General features: G+C 33.8%; 1 protein-coding gene and 1 pseudogene across 1 annotated transcript; both read right to left on the reverse strand.

Annotated features, from left to right (window-relative positions):
- Positions 1–1,588: 1,588 nt before the first annotated feature.
- Positions 1,589–3,809, reverse strand: LOC139890116 (organelle RRM domain-containing protein 1, chloroplastic-like; annotated as a pseudogene).
- A 1,397-nt stretch (positions 3,810–5,206) lies between these two features.
- LOC139890117 (uncharacterized) lies at positions 5,207–15,307 on the reverse strand. The gene is made up of 4 exons (XM_071873017.1): positions 14,765–15,307; positions 14,577–14,698; positions 12,449–12,517; positions 5,207–5,279 (listed from the first exon to the last, which is right to left on the reverse strand). The coding sequence occupies exons 1-4, from the start codon at positions 15,305–15,307 to the stop codon at positions 5,207–5,209; spliced, it is 807 nt and encodes a 268-aa protein (XP_071729118.1).
- Positions 15,308–25,904: the final 10,597 nt, after the last annotated feature.

Raw genomic sequence — 25,904 nt, forward strand, 5'->3', positions numbered from 1 at the left:
CCTAAACAAATAAGTTGTATCAATTACCGGTTACGACACAAGGTCGGGTGAAATGTGTTCAATTAGTCCTATGGCTCGTTATGATTCGATTATATAGCATGTGAATCAAGTTATCAAGTTTCATGCAAGATATAAGTATAAACGAAAGGTTATAACGATTAACCAAAGGATTGGTTAAGTTTGAATAAAAGTCAACTTTGGTCAAGTCAAAGTCAACGAAAAAATCAACGCGTTCGGGTCGGGTCTCGGACAATTTTTCTGAGTTATATAATCATATATGAGCATGTTAGAACAAGTTACATGTTAATCGGAGGTGCGTAGCATAGTTAGAATTAAACGTGAAAAAGCGAAATTGAACAGCTCACTTTCCAGGCAAGCGCCACGCCGCGCCAAAGGTTGGCCGCACCGCGGCAAAGCACTTGGGCTGATTCCTAGGCTGTTTCAAATGTTCAAGTCTCGAACCAAAGTTCACCAATTCACAAATAATGAACCGCAAACACCCAAAACACGTATCTTATATCGTTGGAAAGGTATTTTGACAAGGAATACAACTAAACACATATCATTAACCAAAAACATCATTTAAAATAACTAATTCCTCGTCAAATGATCGTTAAATGTTCATCATTAAAATTTCAAGTTGATAAAATGCATTTCATGTTTCGGGAACCCAATTTACATATACGATATGCCGTTTCGAAGGTAATTAAACATATATTGCAACTAAACACTTACTAACAACGTTTCATAGCATTCAATGCATCAAAAGTTCGTATTTACGTCTATCAAACCCTAACCAAAAATCACAAAATCATTAATCATGTTAATGAAGTTTTTCCAAGTCCACCTACATACGAAAATGTAGCTAATGATGCTAGTAACATATGTAATACATGAACTTTAACATAACAACAACATTTAATCAACCAAAACTCAAGATTAAACACACCCATTTTCAAGTTCATGCTAGTTACACCAAATAACAAGATCGAGCAAACGAATCACATATTCATGTTAGACTTGAGCCATGGACACTAATTAACACACTTTTAAGTTTAAAGGTCTAATTTATGAAAATTAGAGATTTTGAATAGCTTACCCCAAGCTATGAAATTGGTACCAAAATGATGAGGATGATGCAAGGATCACAAAAGTACAATTTGTTTTGATGCTAGCTTCTTGATTTGGATTTAGATGATGAATCTTTGATGATGGGATTTGAGAGAAAAATGAAAGTATGAAGATAGAAAGAAAAGTGGGAGGTGAATGAATGAGTGGTGGTGGTGAGGTTTGACTAGTTAACCTAGTCGACTAGTTAACCTAGTTAACTAGTTTGCCCACTTGACAACATTAGTCTCTCGAGTTTGAAAGTGGGTGCGTGAATTAACCAAACGAATTATTTAGATACGCTAGAGTAAACGAGAGATGTTATAATTAAATAACGAAAATATTGAAAACGCTAATTAACGGAAGATACGAATTTAGATAACGAAAGGTATTATTTAAAAAAAACGGGCGTTAAAATAAATTAACGAAAAAAGGGGGGTTATTACATGTATACAACAAAAAACAAGAGATTGTTTGAATATTAGCATAAGCACACATCATTGTCCAGTTCACAACAGAATCCATAGTCTGAGTGTAACGAAATGTTGTATATACACATTTGGGAATCGTGTTCACTGAATAAATGTAATCAAAATTACAAGAACAGAAGCCAAAAGACTATAAAAATAAGAAAAAAAATGTAAAACTTGTTAGTACACAAACACATACTTTCCCTAAAACCTTGGTTAGCATCTGCGTATAATAATCAACCAGCTGTGCCCTACTGATGATTCTTGAATCCGGTATTTCTACCTGGACAAGACGGTGTTTCAAACTTGCGGTAGGAAATAATGGACGAAAAATATCATCACTATAATCTTTTTGTACAGAACTGATCAGGCTTAATTGATAACACCTCTAGCAAACCTATTATATAAAAACAAGTATGGAGACAGTATCCATTTTACAACAATCACTTTTAGAAACATTAATCATGTGGCATAAAAATTAAAATTGACATTAGGAAAAGAGTGTACATGCTAGTTTTTGGTAAGTTTGTTCGTTCACATCGCAGCAGAATGCGAATTGCATATCACAAGACACGTTGTATATGCGGCAGCGAGTCTCTTTGTTACTGTACTATTCCAGAAAAAGAAAAAAGAACTTTGAAGTTAACAGAATATAAAACATGGGATTCTCAATTCAAATTTGAAATTTACGAACCCTTGATTCAGAAAATCTTTTCTCTCTGGGGTTTTTCCAAACCTTCAATGTACTGCAACATCATAGCGAACTGGGTTTCTCCTAACGCGTGTGTGAGTGACAAATGAGAGTATTCGATGTCGATATCGCGGTTGAAAAAAAAAAGTACTCATAAACCATAAACACATGATGTACCAATCTACTCTCTTGTCAAGAAATGTCAAAAGTCAATTGGGAATTCGAAAAATCACATAAATTTCATAACTTTTTGCATTTTATAATACAATACACAACTCATTAGCACAAACAAAGTAAATAAATAAAAAATACCCACCTGCCGAGAACCTTTTATAAAATCTTGACAGAATAATTATAATCAATTACATGTGGTCTAGAACCAACAATTGTGGTGGTAGTGGTGGTGGTGGAGCTTTGACCACTACAATCCAATGGCGTTGACTATGTACTTCATCTAGAGATGGAGCAGTAACGGTTAAGTTTGAATTCGTTGCACGTGTTTTTTTTGAATTAAAAGTGCTAACAGGTATATGGGTTTGAGAACTTTATAGTTGAATAATAAAGTGGACGTTGGTGTTTGGAATGAGGGAAATAAATGGAAGATTGATGAATTTTGAGAGGTTGTGCAAAGGAGCGAAGATAGAGCAGGTGCCATTGATGATGATGCCACATAATTTAATTTTATTTATATAACTGAGGAACTTCCACGAAAATAACAAGAACCTTTCAAAACCACCATTGATGACGATGTCGTAGAATTTTATTTTCTTTACCCTTTATTTAATAACTCTAGGTAGGCGTCGAGCTAATCTCATAATCTCTTGTAGGTTTGATACTTTGATTCATCGATCACGAAGGTCTAGGTTTATTCGATTAAGCTTGTTCTAGTATTTTCCGCCTCGAGATCGAGTTATACGTTTGTTCTAAAATCCGTTTTAGTGTCTACAAGTATGAATACTACGAATATGAATTACAAATAAAAATATAGTATGAGTATATAAATAGTGACGAAAAATAAGTGAATATGGAATGTTGGGGTGTTGTCGAGTTTTTTACTTAGCAGTAAAAGATAAACTGACAGGTTCCCCCATCAATCATCATCATTTGTTCTTGATTGAACCACGGAGGATCGAAGAAAACAATGTATTTTGATGCAGTCGAATATTTGTTGTACGTCCATGTGCAAGAATATCCTGAATAATAAAGTTGGCTTCATTCAAAACGCCCTGTTTTAAGCGGTAAATAAACAACTGTTTCCGACAACCGTATGTTATTAATAAGTCGCCTGCATCCTTGTTCCAGTATCCTATAACCTTTATTAAGCCATTAGGAGGAAGAAGCGGTTTTTTATCGAACCTACAATGGAGGACCCAACAGTTTGTTTGATGATTCAGTAACCACACCTCTATGAAGCACTTGCTTAAGGTACCATTATACACAAGTCCGACTTGACCATCTAGATCAACTAAATGCTCCCACCTACCAATCCAATCAGTAAGTGTATTAGGAGGATCTATCAACCCAAATTCCTCTTTCATCATGTCAAAATATATTGCCTTATTTATTAAACTGTAACGACCCGGAAATTTCCGACCAAATTTAAACCCTTATCTCTATAGGTTTCCGACACGATAAGCAAAATATGTAATGTTGAGTCTAGAAAGTTTGGAATCTATATTCGGATAATCAGTTACCCTTTGACTATGCCTGATGATTCACGAACCACTATTTGTAAATGAATACATATATAATTAAATATATATACAAATAATAATTTGAAGTATTATATGATTTAATTGTTGGAAATAATTATAGAAAATAATATAAGATATAATAAAGTTTATTTTTAAAATGAATATATATAATTAATTTAGAATGATGGAAAATTATAGATAGACTTTTATCTGTAACCAATTAACAATGGAGCACGATATATTACTCAGTGAAAACTGTTGGTAGATAAACTACTAAAAGATACAGCTGGATTTATTTAATCAGTTTCCTTATGCATATTTTGTGATTTCAGAGAGTTTAATGTGTTTGTTTGAACCCATCTTACTTTATATATATACTATACATATATTAAAAACATATATGTTTACAATTTATATTCCGTCCTTTAATTAGATACTGGTTCATCTCATATCTCTGTGGATATGTTTGTGTTGTTTTTAAACTAACAATATGCAAATATCCTTAATATGAACATTGAAGGTTAAAAATCCAAACAAAGACAGCTGGATTACTAATTTCGCATGAGATAATTGTCATAATCATAATACTGTTTTTATTTTGACAATCACAATAATATTATATATGCATATGCTTATTTACATCCACACACTAAATATCCACAACAACCATTTTTTTCGTGTTTACTGCAACCTATGTCATCATTTGTTGTGTTCCTTTTGATAATAGAATCACATTGACTTTCTTTATTCCTTTTCTTTTAAAAAAAACCGAATTCACTACAATAGATATTTATATATACATGGCTTATAGATTTACAAACACACACACTCAACTTTCAACGAATTCTTCTTCTAAAAGCATCTTAGTCATCATCTTCTTGAATATGAACCCAATTTAACACCACACAACAAATCCTTACCCACTTGTTGCTGCTACTTGATATCATTTTATTTTTATTTTCTTCTGTTAAACCAAAGACGAAACTACCATATTCGAAGACCACCTTGATACTTTCTGTTTTACTTCTATCCTTCGAACAAGATTACTATTTCTGTGTGGCTACTATTGTTACAATCTTTTGAATAGACCCAACACCATCGAACCACCTTTCATCACCATTAATCACCCTTTGTATTCGAACTATCCACCACCCTTATCATTTGTAAACCACCAAAGTCATTACCTTTAAAATTGATCGAAACCTAACATCAAATAACCATTACTGCAAAACACCCCTTTAAACTCACCTACGACTGCTACTAGTTCCTCCTGTTATTGTTCCTGTTCCTTCTTCGAACGATGCCCCAAGCACCCTCCTGCTTCATGATCAGTTGAAAACAATGAAACTATTACACTACGATTTCAACTTCTGTTGTTATTCGTCTTCTGTCCCAGCTGTACAACCACAGTCCACCGCCACTAGATCCGGCCACCACTTATTTACAATCTCTCATCTCTCTCTCCTTCTTTTCTTCTTCAATGAATAAACACACACAACCACCTTAAACCACCACCACTTTTCTCATTCTTTCTCCTTCTGTTGAGCACAAACAACCACACAACCTATCAAACACGAACAATTACCTTCCTGCTCACTACTCAAGTCGAAACCCATCCATAAAACTGCTTTCGTTTCATGTCACTGTTATGGGATAGGGTTGAAAGAAAGAAAAAAAAACAACAAATCACTCAAACCTGGAATCCATGACTTTTGCCTGTTCCTATATTATTGCGATCCGTTGATAAAGATTGATTGCGTGATTTATGAAAGATGATGATCTGATGATGAGAGATGATGTGATACGGTGATGATGATGAGCCCAAGGACCTACTGTACATCGAATTGTTGCTGGATCGATTGGTCTGTGGAATAATCGAAGATCTACAAGACACTGGTGATTTTGTTTGATCGATTTTATGATTGAGGAATTTGAAGAACCCTGAATCGCCTTGCCCATTCTTCTGCTATCCTCGATCTGTTTTTCTTAGCCGATCCCTTTTCCTTTTTATTAGGTATAAAGAAGTTTTTTTTTATCTTATTTTATTTTATTTATCTATATTATTGTTATATCATTTATTATAAATATAATTAAGTCTTATAATATGTTAGAAAACAGATATAGCTGGAGGGTTAAGGGCATGGGTGCTAACTTAGGGGTCTCGGGTTCAATCCCTACTTGGTGCAATTTCTTTTTAAAAAGGGGTTTTAAGATAGTTATAATTTTAAAATCATTATTAATATTTTTATTAATAAGATTGTTATAATTATTATTAAGTATTAAGTACTAAAATCAAAAAAATTATTTTCACAACCTTTATTATTAAATTATTCAAAACTACTAATATTATCATTTTGGGATTTATAACTAAAACTATCATTAAAATTGTTAGTAACAAAATTACTGACTTTAATATTTATTTAGTAACATTAAGTATTATTATTAACATTTTACCATTACAAATATCGTTTTGGTATTATTATAGTTACTATATTTTAACAAACAAACGATACGTTTATATTCAATACATATAACATACCAAAATTTATATACAAAATAAATATATTAAATATATATATTTTTAATATAAAAATGATATAACTAATAAATTTATATATATTGTTCGATTACAATTATGTGTATTAATAAGGAAACAAATGATATAGGTTCGTGAATCCGAGGCCAACCTTGTACTTGATCAATGATGTTATATGTATTTTTACTACAAAATACAGTATGGTGAGTATATAGTCCCACTTTTAAACTCTAAGTATTTCGGGATGAGAATACATGTATTTTATGTTTTACGTTATGGACACAAGTAACTGAAAAATATATTCTACGTTGAGTTGTACCACTGACATACTTCCATGTAGCTTGGTAACTGTTATTTACAGCGGTATTGTAAACGCGAATCCTGTTGATAGATCTATCGGGCCTGACAACCCCAACCGGACTGGACGACCAGTATTCAACGGTTGCACAGTACTTCGTTTCGTGACTACACTTGGTACGGTGTAGTAAGATTTCTTAATAAAGGGAATATGCGACGTGATTAAATGTTAAGTATGGTTACCAAGTGCTCAACCACTTAGAATATTTTTATTAAAATGTTTACATATGAAATCTTGTGGTCCATAGTTATAACGCTGCTAGCATCAAACCTATATATCTCACCAACTTTATGTTGACATTTTAAAGCATGTTATTCTCAGGTACGAATTAAGTTTTCCGCTGTGCATTTGCTCGTGTTAAGAACATTACTTGGAGTCGATCATCGCAATGGAACCAGATGTTGTTGATTTCGTCCAGGGGGATAAGGACGGGTTACTACAGATGGTATCAGAGCGTTGGTCTTAGCGAACCAGGTCTCCCATTAATGTGTCTAACTGATAGTTGTTAGGATACATTAGTGAGTCTGGACTTTGACCGTGTCTGCCTGTCAAAAGTTTTGCTTATCATTTCTAGTCGGGAATCATCTGCTTATCATCCTTAGGAAATTGCCTGCCTATCATTCTCAAGTCTAGACACGTCCTACTGCATTTAGTGCATCGATAGTGTATGGACGAAATTCATATCTTAGCATATCTGATAATTCATATCTTAGCGCATCCGTAGACTTGCTTGTCATATGCCGTAAGATCCTCTGTAGGCTACAAAATCTCTATTATTATAGATATTCTATGAAGTTAGAATATCATTCTATATTCGAAAATCATTTCACGTTAAAGATTCTTCTCAAATTGTCCTTCTGGTGATGAACCTGAAAGTACTTACCGGCAAACCTGTTCGAGAAACCATTTACCCTCTCATTTCTAGAGTATCCCGTCACGATTATATATTATCCTATATTTCGAATCTTACTCAACCGCTTGTCTCAACCGTCAATCATTCCGTAGTATTAGAAGAAATTAACGAACTACGCACTCGTGTGACAACTTTGGAGAATCTGGTGCGAAGGTTACGAACACTAGCAGCAGCACCAGCAGCATAATCAGTACCACCATCATCGACGTCGACAGTATCCTTATCATCCCTAAACCATAACCGCGTCGTAACTCTCAACATCACAATCCGTACCTCGAATATCAACATTACACGCCTCAATATCACCATCTGTACTTTGAGTATGAACTTCGTTCTACACATCGATCTACGTCGACTATCTTCGCTTTACGTATCATTTTACCCCATTTTTTTTTCCTCGTTCGACATAGTGATTATGTAATTTCTAAAGTTTTAGAAATTATGTAATCTAGTATTAACAATAAATCAGATGAGTTTTTGACTCATTAAATCCATGATTACATCCGATGAAAATATATATGCAAGTATATTTTCATAAAGATTGTAATTAAAAATTCTTTTGTACAAACTGTTAATGATGAAGATATTTTAACGGGTGGGTAGTACCCGCAGAATATTTAGAATTCACATTAATAAGTTACAGTGTACATTCTTCGAATCTGATTCAACGATCATTTACTATCCTACTTACAATTACCGATATACGTATTCGTTCACCACAGAATAACCATTTCAATTCAAATTTCATATTTGAATTTTGACTTATCATAATCCAACAAGTGGCATAACGAAGAAAACATTGGACAAAAATAAAAAGTGTTAGAAACAAACGAATTAATTAATTGGAATTGTGATAGGATTTCACGCTAACTGTTCCGACTAACTGTTCCCAGCTAACTGATTAACATTTAATTTATCGCAATTTACATTCTCGCAATTTTATTTATTATCATTTAATTTCTGTTATTTACTTTTACGCACTATAAATAACGGGACACGTATGCAAGGTTTCGACTTATCATATCGACCCATCTATATATATATTTCGGAACAACCGTAGACACTCTATATGTGAAGGTGGGAGTTGGCTATACAGGGTCGGAGTTGATTCCAAAATATATATATACTTTGAGTTGTGATCGACACCGAGACCGGTACACGGGTCACAATACGTATTATCTAATTCGAATATTATATAATAAATTATATATGAATCATTGAACCATCGGACTATTGGACTGCTAACTTTGGACAATTAAAATGAATTAAATTAAAATATTGATTATAACATATGAAACTAAATAATTCTTCAAGCTTGCCACTTGATTTCATCTTAAACCTCATTTGTATCTCGACAATTACAATGCGTGTTCAAATCTTTCATGATTCTTGAAAACCCCTCAATCGAGAGGATGAACCAACCGCGTTTCATCTACGGAAGAAAAGACTTATGCTCCTGTAAGACTCTCGGAGACTGAGTCAACATTTAACACGCAGCAGTGTTAATTTCTTTAGTGTTATTATTACGCAAAATAACTTTGCAATCCCTTTTCAAATTAGCCAATTTTGTCGCAGCTTCAACAAGTTAACCTCGACTTCTCAGAAAGGTTAGTTTCGATATATATACACGTTATTCTTTCGCTGTCGTTACCGGAGAATCTTTTATATTCCACCATCAGCGTTTAACCATCTAAAAACACAATTCTCCTGAAACCACCTCAGTTTGATAACCGATGACCCAGATCCGTTAACTTTGAGAATGATGACGAAGCAGCGTGTTGTAGATGGTCTTAATAGCCAAAAGTTGATGATAAAGAACGGAGTATTGGAAACACTCAATAGAAAATTTAGTACCGAAAAGCGGATTATGAGAAACTATAAAGTAAGTCGTGGACAAATCACAAAGAATAAGTTTGACTTCAAAGAATTTAAAAGATTCAGTGCCTGCTGAAATCTTTAGTACATACCCTACTCCTTACTCTAAAACCTTTGCTGACACTATTCTTCATCATCATCCTTCGGCATTAGAAGTTCCAAGATATTATCATATCTTTCATTATAAATATCCTCAATGTTTCTGAAGATATTTTTATAACTATTCTTATCGAAAATCATCTATCTTCTCGCGCTATCTGTATCACATCATAAAAGAAACTGTGTTAGTTTCTAAATTCTGAAATCTCCGAATTTAAAATATGAATGTTTTGAAGTAGTGTTAGGAACTGATGCATGAATTAGTATAATATAATGAAACTTGATCAACTTCATTATATTACAGTAAGTCATGTTAAGTTTTTAATGGAATGTGATGATTCACAGTACCGTCATCATGTGCCATGTTACACGGCTCTTACATTCTATTCAATCTCCAAACGTATTAGGAACATATCATCTTGATAGTTCTATTTTTCAGGGTATTTTGGTAATTTAACGAATCAAGATCGTACCAATACCATTTCTTTCTTAGAGCATTAGCTATGTTCATTCTAAATTTCATACCTACGAAATTCGAACTATTAATCGCTTGACTCAAAGACGGGAAGAAGAAACGAAGGGACAAAGTCCCCAAAATAAGAATTGGGGTATAGATCACAGCAAATAGGAGAGAGTATTAACAATGGATGACAATGATTATGGAAAACAGAAGCAGGAGCATCAAAGTATAAGGGAGGATATCAAACTCAACAACCACCCAGGATCTACAAACCGTGTATATCAATACGTATTGCAACGTAAAGACACGGGAGTATTAAAAACATTATAATTCCAAGGAAAGGATAAAAGAGAATAGATTCTTCTGGCGATAGATAAAAGAGAAGAATGAAAGATATCAAAGATAGAAGTATAACAAGAATCAGAATGGGATTGGGCATATGAACAAATGTTTTAAAGTATGAACTGAGGAGAAAGAATAGGATATGAGATATGGAAATAAGGAAACGAAGGGGGTAGATTTATAGTGAAATATCCGACAGAGAAATCGAAACAGATTGCTGCATTAAATCAAAGAAGATTCTGATCGTCGAAAAGCCAAATCTTATTAAGTAAGATTTTCTTTAAATCCCTTAAATTCCGGAAATTAATCATAATTACGTCATCGATTGAAACGAATATATTTATTTACTCATTTCACTTTTTGTGATAACTTCACTTGTACGCTTCACATGATCGAATCATTTTATCTATATCTCTCAATAAAGATAAAACTCCATTATTACCTCATATTCGACATAAAAACATTCTCATTATTATCCATGACGACTTCTATCAAATTTCGGGGACGAAATTTCTTTAACGGGTGGGTACTGTAACGACCCGGAAATTTCTGACCAAATTTAAACCCTTATCTCTATAGGTTTCCGACACGATAAGCAAAATATGTAATGTTGAGTCTAGAAAGTTTGGAATCTATATTCGGATAATCAGTTACCCTTTGACTATGCCTGATGATTCACGAACCACTATTTGTAAATGAATACATATATAATTAAATATATATACAAATAATAATTTGAAGTATTATATGATTTAATTGTTGGAAATAATTATAGAAAATAATATAAGATATAATAAAGTTTATTTTTAAAATGAATATATATAATTAATTTAGAATGATGGAAAATTATAGATAGACTTTTATCTGTAACCAATTAACAATGGAGCACGATATATTACTCAGTGAAAACTGTTGGTAGATAAACTACTAAAAGATACAGCTGGATTTATTTAATCAGTTTCCTTATGCATATTTTGTGATTTCAGAGAGTTTAATGTGTTTGTTTGAACCCATCTTACTTTATATATATACTATACATATATTAAAAACATATATGTTTACAATTTATATTCCGTCCTTTAATTAGATACTGGTTCATCTCATATCTCTGCGGATATGTTTGTGTTGTTTTTAAACTAACAATATGCAAATATCCTTAATATGAACATTGAAGGTTAAAAATCCAAACAAAGACAGCTGGATTACTAATTTCGCATGAGATAATTTTCATAATCATAATACTGTTTTTATTTTGACAATCACAATAATATTATATATGCATATGCTTATTTACATCCACACACTAAATATCCACAACAACCATTTTTTTTCGTGTTTACTGCAACCTATGTCATCATTTGTTGTGTTCCTTTTGATAATAGAATCACATTGACTTTCTTTATTCCTTTTCTTTTAAAAAAAACCGAATTCACTACAATAGATATTTATATATACATAGCTTATAGATTTACAAACACACACACTCAACTTTCAACGAATTCTTCTTCTAAAAGCATCTTAGTCATCATCTTCTTGAATATGAACCCAATTTAACACCACACAACAAATCCTTACCCACTTGTTGCTGCTACTTGATATCATTTTATTTTTATTTTCTTCTGTTAAACCAAAGACGAAACTACCATATTCGAAGACCACCTTGATACTTTCTGTTTTACTTCTATCCTTCGAACAAGATTACTATTTCTGTGTGGCTGCTATTGTTACAATCTTTTGAATAGACCCAACACCATCGAACCACCTTTCACCACCATTAATCACCCTTTGTATTCGAACTATCCACCACCCTTATCATTTGTAAACCACCAAAGTCATTACCTTTAAAATTGATTGAAACCTAACATCAAATAACCATTACTGCAAAACACCCCTTTAAACTCACCTACGACTGCTACTAGTTCCTCCTGTTATTGTTCCTGTTCCTTCTTCGAACGATGCCCCAAGCACCCTCCTGCTTCATGATCAGTTGAAAACAATGAAACTATTACACTACGATTTCAACTTCTGTTGTTATTCGTCTTCTGTCCCAGCTGTACAACCACAGTCCACCGCCACTAGATCCGGCCACCACTTATTTACAATCTCTCATCTCTCTCTCCTTCTTTTCTTCTTCAATGAATAAACACACACAACCACCTTAAACCACCACCACTTTTCTCATTCTTTCTCCTTCTGTTGAGCACAAACAACCACACAACCTATCAAACACGAACAATTACCTTCCTGCTCACTACTCAAGTCGAAACCCATCCATAAAACTGCTTTCGTTTCATGTCACTGTTATGGGATAGGGTTGAAAGAAAGAAAAAAAAAACAACAAATCACTCAAACCTGGAATCCATGACTTTTGCCTGTTCCTATATTATTGCGATCCGTTGATAAAGATTGATTGCGTGATTTATGAAAGATGATGATTTGATGATGAGAGATGATGTGATACGGTGATGATGATGAGCCCAAGGACCTACTGTACATCGAATTGTTGCTGGATCGATTGGTCTGTGGAATAATCGAAGATCTACAAGACACTGGTGATTTTGTTTGATCGATTTTATGATTGAGGAATTTGAAGAACCCTGAATCGCCTTGCCCATTCTTCTGCTATCCTCGATCTGTTTTTCTTAGCCGATCCCTTTTCCTTTTTATTAGGTATAAAGAAGTTTTTTTTTATCTTATTTTATTTTATTTATCTATATTATTGTTATATCATTTATTATAAATATAATTAAGTCTTATAATATGTTAGAAAACAGATATAGCTGGAGGGTTAAGGGCATGGGTGCTAACTTAGGGGTCTCGGGTTCAATCCCTACTTGGTGCAATTTCTTTTTAAAAAGGGGTTTTAAGATAGTTATAATTTTAAAATCATTATTAATATTTTTATTAATAAGATTGTTATAATTATTATTAAGTATTAAGTACTAAAATCAAAAAAATTATTTTCACAACCTTTATTATTAAATTATTCAAAACTACTAATATTATCATTTTGGGATTTATAACTAAAACTATCATTAAAATTGTTAGTAACAAAATTACTGACTTTAATATTTATTTAGTAACATTAAGTATTATTATTAACATTTTACCATTACAAATATCGTTTTGGTATTATTATAGTTACTATATTTTAACAAACAAACGATACGTTTATATTCAATACATATAACATACCAAAATTTATATACAAAATAAATATATTAAATATATATATTTTTAATATAAAAATGATATAACTAATAAATTTATATATATTGTTCGATTACAATTATGTGTATTAATAAGGAAACAAATGATATAGGTTCGTGAATCCGAGGCCAACCTTGTACTTGATCAATGATGTTATATGTATTTTTACTACAAAATACAGTATGGTGAGTATATAGTCCCACTTTTAAACTCTAAGTATTTCGGGATAAGAATACATGTATTTTATGTTTTACGTTATGGACACAAGTAACTGAAAAATATATTCTACGTTGAGTTGTACCACTGGCATACTTCCCTGTAGCTTGGTAACTGTTATTTACAGCGGTATTGTAAACGCGAATCCTGTTGATAGATCTATCGGGCCTGACAACCCCAACCGGACTGGACGACCAGTATTCAACGGTTGCACAGTACTTCGTTTCGTGACTACACTTGGTACGGTGTAGTAAGATTTCTTAATAAAGGGAATATGCGACGTGATTAAATGTTAAGTATGGTTACCAAGTGCTCAACCACTTAGAATATTTTTATTAAAATGTTTACATATGAAATCTTGTGGTCCATAGTTATAACGCTGTTAGCATCAAACCTATATATCTCACCAACTTTATGTTGACATTTTAAAGCATGTTATTCTCAGGTACGAATTAAGTTTTCCGCTGTGCATTTGCTCGTGTTAAGAACATTACTTGGAGTCGATCATCGCAATGGAACCAGATGTTGTTGATTTCGTCCAGGGGGATAAGGACGGGTTACTACATAAACCGCGTGGCCAATATTTAAGACCCCGACTAACCAACCAGTACAAACATCCATTAGCAAATACAGCTTCACCACTTATGGGATACGATGGAACTTGGGGTATCTCCCGCCATGATGATGAGTCCGTGCCCAATACATGTACCATGGTGCATAAATCCTCCTTCACCACATCATCATCATAATCACATGAAATCATATTCTCTTGATTTCAAAGCACAACACACACCATTTTGTAAGTATTGGTAGACTCATCAAAACCAAGCCCGCATGCCTCTCTTTCATGATGTAATGATGTACATGACCAAATTTTGATAGGTGGCAGCTTATAACATTCTTTCTTTAAAGGATTGATCACAAGTAAAACGTTGACGTCGTCGTCAACGTTGTTGTTGTTGTTGTGAGGAGGGTTGAGGTGGTCTTGTGATGAGATCATCAGACCCTTGCAGGAACCCAAAATTATTTCTGCTACGATAAATCTAGAACCCCAATCTTTAGAGCAAAACTCCATATACGGTGGATCCTTTGTTGTGATCACCACCTCATCATGAGTACTGCCTCCTGCTGCTGCATATTCTTCTTCTTCTTTAGTTACCAGCATACTCAGTAATGCATACGGATATTTTCGATACCGGTCTAATTGGACCATGATGAGCATCGTGGGATCTTTCATAGCTCGTTTGGCATGCATGATTTCAAGATACGGATCGTTAATATAGTTGCACCATACCTTGCTTACACATTGAAAACGAGCCAAAGATTTGACAGGCATTCTAGACAAGATGTTGTATATGATGTCAACCGGCAACTCATCACCACTCGCAATTTTTTTCGATATAACACGGGTTGGGTTTTTTTTTTATGACGATGATAAATAGATAACAATTCTGCAATGCAATACGTCAGAATTTATAATTGTTTTTATTTTAACATCCAAAAAAAACTTCACGAATCTATTGAACTCAATACTATAATTCTTACCTGAAGTTTCCATGTTTTTCAGAGGGTTGTGGATGTCAGTATTTTCCATGTGATTGTGGTAAGAAATGATGGAAAACCGTGTGTACTTTCAAATCAAATTAACGCAGCGGAACGATAAAATAAACTTATTATTACAAAACATACACACGATTGACGGTTCCAACAAGATCCAATTACACCACTAATAATTGTCAAAATATATAAATTCACAAAGTGAGTAAACGATATACCTTTCCTGAAGAAACGGATTGTAGGAGAGAAACTTACGATCAAAAGTTTGACCGTCTCTTTGGATAGTCCACACTGCACTTCAAACGGCCGTCAATGGATGCTAGTCCAATACCCAAGTAACGTATTAATATAATCAAATTATATTAATACAACAAATAATACTCCGTATAATATCTTCTTTGTGTTTAAAATGAAACAAAGAAAAATATGTTTCTCTGAATTCGTTTTGGAACCACCGAACCAAAAACCAAGATACAAAGTATATATATTAATTTCTTTGCATGTGCTCTGTATTATCTTACACCTAAAACAGTGAGTTCTTTGTTTTGGGTTTTCTATCCCTTTTATTAGCACAACTTGCAAAGTCAGTAACCACATCTATTTATTAACCAATTTAGCAAATGGTGGAACAATAAAGTAGAATGATTCCTTTTACTTTTCCTTTACAAGTATACTTCCACTACAACCATTGTAAACAATATATTACATAACTTTCGGTTGTAAAGCAATTAAGAAGTTGGTGAAAAGAAACCATATTCAGTTTGTTATTTTTGAACTTGACCAACATTTAAACCACTTGTCATTTATTATTGATTATTAATATAAAATTAAACATTTTAATTTGTTCCGTTACTTGAGTAATATATATACATCATATATATATATATATATATATATATATATATATATATATATATATATATATATATATATATATATATATATATATATATATATATATATATATATATATATATATATATATTTAGTTTGACGTCTGGGTGTATATGTGTGTGACCCCGAAGGCTCAAATGAATTTAGCCATATAATTATATGTTGTACCTTGCACATTAATCCTACAGACTCCCACTTGTGCATGGTACAACACCAAGTAACTATACTAACAATGGATACCGTCTAGCAATAGGCCATTGTCCCTAAATTCACGTGAGGGTAGTTTCTCGGAACTGCTTATGGTAAGTGTTAAATGTCATTCGTCCTTTTGTTTCAGATACTTTAGTTAATCTTGAGATATGGATCATTGGTCATTCTCGTTTCTTTAACAATTTTATTTCTCGATCTTAGAACTGAATTAGATCACCAAATTAATTAAGTATCATCTTAATTACATCTGGGTGCGGCCACACAAATATCTTATTCATTCATCGAGGAGCTCAAAAGTATTTAACTCCAAACATTTTGGAGGAACAAATCCTATATTGCATACACGTGTCTCTCACGAGCTTTACATTATACCCAATAATAGCCTTTATTACCGCCTTATTCAGGACAGCATTTAACCATATCAAAGTACAATATTCCACACATCGAAACCGGCGTGCATCTCAAGTCTAAGGACATAAAGACATAATCACTAAAAGATTCACTACTGACAACGATCCATGTAGTGATATCTCGGTTGGGTCATTCCAATATCCATCATCAATGAATACATATGAATTTGGTCTCTGCAAGTTAACTATTTATCATCAATAAATATAACCAACATTCATATTAATCTTAATTCATGTTATTCCCATAACATGATTGATTATGGAGATTTTGAATAATCAACAGTTACTCATGGATTAAAACATGCTAATATAGAACACAGTGATATAAATGAAAATGATCATACCATCAATATATCAATTCATTATGATAATACTGTTTAATGTTCCAAAAATATCCAAATACTAAATTACAAATTAAAAAGATCAGCAGCATAACGAAGTCCAATACTACTAGCATGATCATCATGCTTGTTGTGTGTCATGGGCTTTGTGAACGGGTCAGCCACATTATCATCTGTATGAACCTTAAGAATACTAATATCATTCCTCTCAACGACTTCTTGAATGTAGTCAAACTTTCGAAGAATGTGTCTGCTACCTTTACGTACACGTGATTCTTTCGCAAGTATAATAGCACTTGAATTATCACAGTACATTTCCATAGGGAATTCAATGCTGGGAACTACTCCGAGTTCAGCAATAAACTTCTTAATCCAGACAGCTTCTTGAGCAGCTTCTGAGGCAGCAATGTATTCTGCTTCCGTTGTAGACTGTGCAACAGTGCTCTGCTTTGAGCTTCTCCAATCAACTGCCCCACCATTCATGACAAAGACATACCCCGATTGGGATCGAGAATCATCTCGATCAGTTTGGAAATTAGCATCTGTATAACATCTAATACTCAACTCTTCTTCCAAACCACCGTATACCAAAAACATATCTTTAGTTCTCCGCAAATACTTAAGAATGCTCTTAACAGCAATCCAATGTTCTTCACCTGGATTCTGTTGATAACGACTCGTCAAACTTAAGGCTAACGAGACATCAGGTCTAGTACATAACATAGCATACATAATGGATACTATAGCCGAAGCATATGGGACACATTTCATTCGTCTTATCTCATCAGGTGTGATGGGACTTTGAGACTTGCTCAAGGTTATGCCCTTTTGCATGGGCAATGCTCCGCGCTTGGAGTTTTGCATGTTAAATCTTCGTAAGATTTTGTCAATGTATGTACTTTGACTCAAACCAATAAGCCTTTTGGATCTATTTCTATAGATCCTGATTCCTATAATATACTTAGCTTCTCCAAGATCTTTCATGGCAAAACATTTTCCAAGCCAAGATTTGACATCTTGCAAAGTTGGAATGTAATTTCCAATAAGTAGTATGTCATCAACATACAAGATCAAGAAGACAACTTTGCTTCCACTAGCTCTAATGTAAACACAGGGCTCATCTTGGTTTTGAGAAAAACCAAACTCTTTGATTTTCTGATCAAACTTAAGATTCCATCTCCTGAATGCTTGCTTTAATCCATAAATGGATTTTAGAAGCTTGCATACTTTATTAGGATGCTTTGGATTTACAAACCCTTCCGGCTGAACCATATATACGTCCTCATTTAGGTCGCCATTTAGGAAAGCGGTTTTCACATCCATTTGCCATATTTCATAATCATGAAAAGCAACTATGGCAATAAGTATCCTAATTGACTTAATGCTCGCGACTGGTGAATAAGTTTCCTCATAATCAATTCCTTGAGTTTGAGTATAACCTTTTGCCACCAATCGAGCCTTAAAAGTGTTTACATTCCCGTCCATGTCAGCCTTCTTCTTGAAGACCCATTTACACCCAACTGTTTTACAATTGGGTGGAAGATCAATCAAGTCCCATACTTGATTTTCTTTCATGGACTGCATCTCTATATTCATAGCATCTCCCCATTTTTCAGATTCTAAACCTGATATGGCCTCACGGTAGCTAGAGGGTTCATCATAATCTCCTAGATGAGATTCATCTGAATTAATCAGAAGATTTAACCTCTCAGGTTGATGAGGAGTTCTACTAGATCTACGAATTACAGGTGCAACACGTTCTGGCTCACCAACAGTGTGTTCAGCTTCAACGTGCGGTTGGCTAGTGCCTTCAGAAGGTATGTTACTTTGTGATTCTTGAATTTCTTCAAGATCTACTTTACTCCCACTGACTTCTTGTAAGAGAAGATCTCTTTCAAAGAATTCAGCAAAACGAGCAGTAAACACTTTGTTTTCAGCTTGGTAGTAAAAGTAGTAACCCATTGTTTCTTTTGGGTATCCCACAAAGTGACATTTGATACCTCTGGGTTCTAACTTGTTTGAAGTGTCACGTTTCACATACGCTTCACAGCCCCAGACTTTCAAATAAGACAACTTAAGACTCTTTCCATGCCATAATTCATATGGTGTCTTTTCTACTTTCTTGGTTAGAACCATATTGAGTATGCGTGCAGCAGACTCTAATGCATAACCCCAAAAAGACATTGGTAGAGTAGTTAGACTCATCATAGATCGAACCATATCAAGTAAAGTTCGATTCCTCCGTTCCGACACACCATTGTGCTGTGGTGTGTAAGATGGAGTGAACTGTGAGACAATCCCACGATTCTTCAGGTGGTCCAAAAACTCTTGACTCATATATTCCCCTCCCCGATCAGAGCGAAGGGCTTTAATGGTCTTTCCAAGTTGATTCTCTACTTCATTTTGGAAGATTTTGAATGTTTCAAAAACTTCATGTTTATGTTTCAGCAAGTAAACATAACCATATCTACTATAATCATCAGTAAATGTAACGAAGTATGATTCACCATTTCTAGACATAGTTCTAAAAGGGCCAGATACATCAGTATGTATTAGTCCTAAAAGATCTTTAGCTCTTTCACCTAAACCGGAGAAAGGAGCCTTTGTCATCTTTCCACATAAACATGACTCGCATACATCAAATGACTCAGAGCCAGTTGATTCCAAAAGCCCATCAGATTGGAGTTTTGAAATGCGTTGTTTGTTTATATGACCAAGACGACAATGCCATAGATAGGTATTATTCAAGTCTTGCTTAACTCGTTTGGCAGTACATGTATATACAGAATTATTATTTGAAATCACACCATGCATATCAATTTCAAAAATACCATCACGTAGAATAGCATTAAAATAAAATACATTATTCTTAGAAACTGAAATACCAAGGTGCGTAAATGTAAGTTCAAAACCAACATCTTTCAAAAGAGAAACTGAAATTACATTGCTCGTAATACTAGGAGCATAATGACATTGTTCCAACAAAATAATAAGACCACTAGGTAGAGTAAGCTCATAGGTGCCAATAGCTTCGACAGCAGCTTGAGCCCCATTGCCCACTCTTAAATCTAGTGTGTTGTTCTTCAGTCTCTTACTTCTTCTCATTCCCTGCATTTACAGATGTGAGTACCACAACCAGTATCAAAAATCCAGGAATTACTAGAAAAAGTATATAACTGTATATGAAATATACCTAATTTGCTGGTCTGACCAGCTTTGCCTTTTCTCAACTCAGATAGGTAGGAAAGACAGTTCCTCCTCCAGTGGCCAACTTTTCCACAGTGGAAACAATCGGCGTCTTTCGCTGGGTTTTCTTTCTTGGGAGGTGGTGGAATCTTTTTCTTAGCAATTGACTTGCCTTTTCCTTTTCCCCAAGTTTTCGGCTTATTCTTTCTCACCTTACCATCCCTAATCATCAGGACACCTGGATTGGAAACCTTATATGGAATATCCTGTTCAACAGTTTTAAGCATCGAGTGCACCTCTGCCAGAGATTTCTCCCAACCTTGCATATTGTAATTCATCACAAATTGGTGATACGATTTTGGTAGTGAAACCAAAACCGTGTTCACAGCCAAGTTAGGCGGCAAGGTAGTTCCAAGTTTTTCCAATCGATCAATGTAGCTTTTCATTTTTAAGACATGAGAGCTCACTGATTGACCCTCCTCCATTTTGAATGTTTGAAGAAGCTTATAAGTTTCATATAACTCTTGACTAGCCTGTTCCTGAAACATATTTTTCAGCTCAGTCATCATATCATATGCTGTACGATCTTTCATTTCCTTTTGGAGGTCAGAAGTCATACTAGCAAGCATGATTAAAGCTATCTTCTCTTGCTCATCAAACAACTTCTGATAAGCATTCTTTTGAGCATCAGTAGCTGTCTCAGGAGGAGCTTCGGGTAAGGGTTCTTCAATTTTGTTCAACTTCTCTTCATATTTGAGAACAATTCTCAGGTTGCGGTACCAATCGAGGAAGTTTGAACCATTGAGTTTCTCCTTCTCCAACAAAGAACGGAGGGTGTTTTGGTTTACGTTTTGATTGTTTGACATCTACAAAAAAACAAGATTCAATTTTAGTATTTTCGATATTGTACTTTAATAAATTAACTACCCAGGTTTTAATATATTTGAAAACAATTAATTTACGAAAGCCTAAGATCCACATAGAGGTTCCATAACTACATCTGTTGATCAGCTAGCAGTTATAGAGTCTATTGGTAGGTAGCGGTTACCAATTGCATCACAAGTGCAACTCTTAGATCTTTATGGGACTCAGTAGTATGTGTAGTTTAACAAACCACTATTATCTACTAGCATGTTTGTCCCATCTTTGCCTCGAACTCAGGTCTCACCGTGAATACGATTAAGTCGTCCAATTTGAAAACTGTGGAAATTCAGCCTAGTCTCACTCGTAACTGAAAATCCACCTCGTGGCTATAATTCGATTAGGTCTCACCGTAACCAAAAAATAACGAGGAGTGTTTGCAAGCTCATTGGATGGCATGACTTAAATTTGACGGGTATTTTTAAAAATGTTTGTGTTAACGAATAATGCATGCACACAAGATTCGCTACACTATTTGTTAAAAATCATTTTAACCAATTTTATATATGTCGATCGTGTTTATGCGTCTAGTTTGTTATTTTATTTTATATATAAAAGTAACAAATACACAAACGTGTATCGTTTTAAAACAATTTTAAAAGATTACGATCATATATATTTTGTGTTTCAAAAAATCATTTAACTTTAAACTCGTTAGAGTTTAACTTTTTAAAATCATCAATTTTAATTATTGAAACTATTACCGGTTTTATTTGATGTTTTCATCAAAAACATTTAGCATATATTCTAATCAACAATTATGTATAATGCAAAAATAAAATACAACCATATCATGCATCACACACACATAGCCTAGCCCAAAAATCCTATGCTCGATCCCATGAGCCGACATGGGATCAAGAGGTCAAACTAAGGGTAATATCGTAGCTCCCACTTGATTCAAGAATCAAGTGAAAAATTTGACAAACGCCATCGTTGTCAACTTGACCTGTTCGCCATCTTCTAAACCAAAAGCATGTTGTATTTTATCTTCAATCTTCATCTTGTTACATTTATTTAAATTTTAAAATACAACTAAACTAATACTTTTACAAATTGAAATAAATTTAAATACAATACTATGAAAATGAGAAATAAATATAATACAACTTTGGCTTCAAAATGGCCTTAATAATACAAATAATAAACATGACATAATATTGCCGTAATCAACAATCACAACAATCATACATAGGTCGGGGCATTATGGGCTATGTGTGCAATCACAATTCTAATAACTACATTATTAAAAAAAAATACATATGGCTTGTCCATGGTTACAATGCATGTGTACAACCATGGAATGAAATAAACAACAATTATTCGAGCCATAATAAATAAATTCAAAATTTATAACAGTGATATTTTTCAGATATTTTTTGTGCGTCATGAGATTTAATTTAAAACAAACATGTTGAAATTATAAAAAAAAGTTTTTACTTTTTACCATCTCACAAAATTAGATCTGAGAAAATCACGTGACAATTAAAATGGTGTAAAAACCTGGCTCGGATACCACTGATGGAAAACCGTGTGTACTTTCAAATCAAATTAACGCAGCGGAACGATAAAATAAACTTATTATTACAAAACATACACACGATTGACGGTTTCAACAAGATCCAATTACACCACTAATAATTGTCAAAATATATAAATTCACAAAGTGAGTAAACGATATACCTTTCCTGAAGAAACGGATTGTAGGAGAGAAACTTACGATCAAAAGTTTGACCGTCTCTTTGGATAGTCCACACTGCACTTCAAACGACCGTCAATGGATGCTAGTCCAATACCCAAGTAACGTATTAATATAATCAAATTATATTAATACAACAAATAATACTCCGTATAATATCTTCTTTGTGTTTAAAATGAAACAAAGAAAAATATGTTTCTCTGAATTCGTTTTGGAACCACCGAACCAAAAACCAAGATACAAAGTATATATATTAATTTCTTTGCGTGTGCTCTGTATTATCTTACACCTAAAACAGTGAGTTCTTTGTTTTGGGTTTTCTATCCCTTTTATTAGCACAACTTGCAAAGTCAGTAACCACATCTATTTATTAACCAATTTAGCAAATGGTGAAACAATAAAGTAGAATGATTCCTTTTAGTTTTCCTTTACAAGTATACTTCCACTACAACCATTGTAAACAATATATTACATAACTTTCGGTTGTAAAGCAATTAAGAAGTTGGTGAAAAGAAACCATATTCAGTTTGTTATTTTTGAACTTGACCAACATTTAAACCACTTGTCATTTATTATTGATTATTAATATAAAATTAAACATTTTAATTTGTTCCGTTACTTGAGTAAACGTCTGGGTGTATATGTGTGTGACCCCGAAGGCTCAAATGAATTTAGTCATATAATTATATGTTGTACCTTGCACATTAATCCTACAAGAAATTGCCTCTTTTCTTTTTCTTCTGTTGTTAATGTTGTTGCAACAACGGAAGATGGGGCTTGCTTGTTCCAGTAACAACTTCATCGACAACTAATTACTAAGCCAATAACAAAAAAAATAGTGCGACTATGATGTTTCATAAACACAAAGTCAATCTACAAATCAAAACATAACAATCAAATCATCAGAAAATTCGAATCCTCAATTAGAAATCACCAATTAAAAATCACCAAAGCATACCAATCAAATCACCAATTGGAAAAAATAGAGTGATCAGTCACCTGCGAATCAAGCTCTGCTAGGTACTTATGAATCGTTCTAGGTTTTAGAATCGAGAGGTGTAACTATTGATTCTGATACGCACTAACGGGAGGTTAAATCATCAGCAACGCCCGCCCAATTGTAATACCAGCCAGGCAGCCAGTCGTGCAGTTAGCCCAAACATCAAACAGGTATTGTGAGTATTGGACCAGCAGAAGCCCAAGTTAAGAGATCCAGTACACGGCCCACTTTAAGTGACTAGTCCAGTAACAATGAGTCAAATAAAGGATATATGGACGTGGGATGGGAACCAACTGCCACATTCCTTGTTTCATGGCTTAATTAATTCATGTTTATCCACTACTTCTTCGATGTTGTTACTGTAGTTTTGGTTTATAACAATTAGAGACCACGTTTGTTTCTATAACTGCTACGTAACTAGTATAAATAAATATGTAGTCTATTAGTATGAAAAAGGTATGAATGAAAAGTTTGGTTAAGTCCAAAAGCTCTCCCCTTTTTTTTTTTTTTTGAACAGCAAAAAGCTCTCTCCTTAATCTATAGTTTTCTTGAGAGATTGATCGTCTCGAATCGGTTTCTACTAGATTCTCACTAATTGTAGTTGTCTTGAACAACTCGATTCCTCTGCAATGGTGATTGCATAATTATTCCGATTTTTTTTTTCCAGTACTACTTCAGCCCTCGTTCGTATTACACCATAGGAACAATGGCGAATCTAGCTTAAAGCCCGTGGGGTTACGGACACCGCTAGTTTAAAAATCTAACGTATAAAATACACTTTAAATTGTATAGGACACCACTAAATTTAACTACACGACCCCATATATTTTTCGAATGTATACTTTTTCCTTTGAATTTTATAATGCACCACTAAATTTAACTACTTGAACAACAAATTTGAAAAATATATGTGGTTCAAGCAGTTAAATTTAGTGGTGTATTATAAAATTCAAAGGAAAAATTATACATTCGAAAAATATATAGGGTCGTCAGTGGCGGTACCAGGATTTTTTTCACCGGGGGTAAAAAAAAAAATTAAAACTGTAGCAATTTTTTGGACAAATTATGGAGGTTTTGGGACAAAAATGGAGGTTTTTAGGCAAATTATGGAGGTTTAGGGACAAAATTTGAAGGTTTCTGGTCAAAATTTGAAGGTTTCTGGTCAAAATTTGAAGGTTTGAGGGTAAAATTTGGAGATTTTTGGGCAAAATTTGAAGGGTTTGGGGCAAAAAATAAATCCACCGGGGGCAAAGTCGAAAAATCCAAAATTTTTACACTGAAAATTGCAAATTCACTGGGGGCGGCTGCCCCCACTTGTCCCTTCATAAAATCGCCCCTGGGGGTCGTGTAGTTAGATTTAGTGGTGTCCTATACAATTTAAAGAGTATTTTATACGTTAAATTTTTAAACTAGCGATGTACGTAACCCCACTGGCTTTTAGCTAGATTCGCCATTGTTCCTATGGTGTAATACGAACGAGGGCTGAAGATCCTGGTACCAATTGGGGAGTCCTAAACCCTGATTGTGTCAAGATCTTAGTTGGTAATAAGGTTGATAGGGTAAGTTTATAAATAAAATGTTTTCTTATCTTTTAATAACTTTCTTAATTTTGTGACAAGAAATTTAATCCTTTGAAGGTTGATGATATGGTTGTTAAGCTGATCATGAACAGTCGGAAAGTTAAAGGTGAAGGTAAGCGGTTGTCAAGTAGTTTT

This window comes from Rutidosis leptorrhynchoides, chromosome 2 (assembly GCF_046630445.1).
Source record: "Rutidosis leptorrhynchoides isolate AG116_Rl617_1_P2 chromosome 2, CSIRO_AGI_Rlap_v1, whole genome shotgun sequence".
Taxonomy (NCBI): domain Eukaryota; kingdom Viridiplantae; phylum Streptophyta; class Magnoliopsida; order Asterales; family Asteraceae; genus Rutidosis; species Rutidosis leptorrhynchoides.

Bases quoted from the DNA above. Each gene is read 5' to 3' on its own strand.
- LOC139890117 (XM_071873017.1), bottom strand. From the start codon at position 15,307: ATGCCTGTCAAATCTTTGGCTCGTTTTCAATGTGTAAGCAAGGTATGG. The intron at 12,518-14,576 runs GTTGGTTAGTCG...ATCATGAAGCAG, and splicing joins GCTAATGGATGTTTGTACTG to GAGGGTGCTTGGGGCATCGT. The intron at 5,280-12,448 runs GTGAGTTTAAAG...ATCATGAAGCAG, and splicing joins GGAACTAGTAGCAGTCGTAG to GAGGGTGCTTGGGGCATCGT.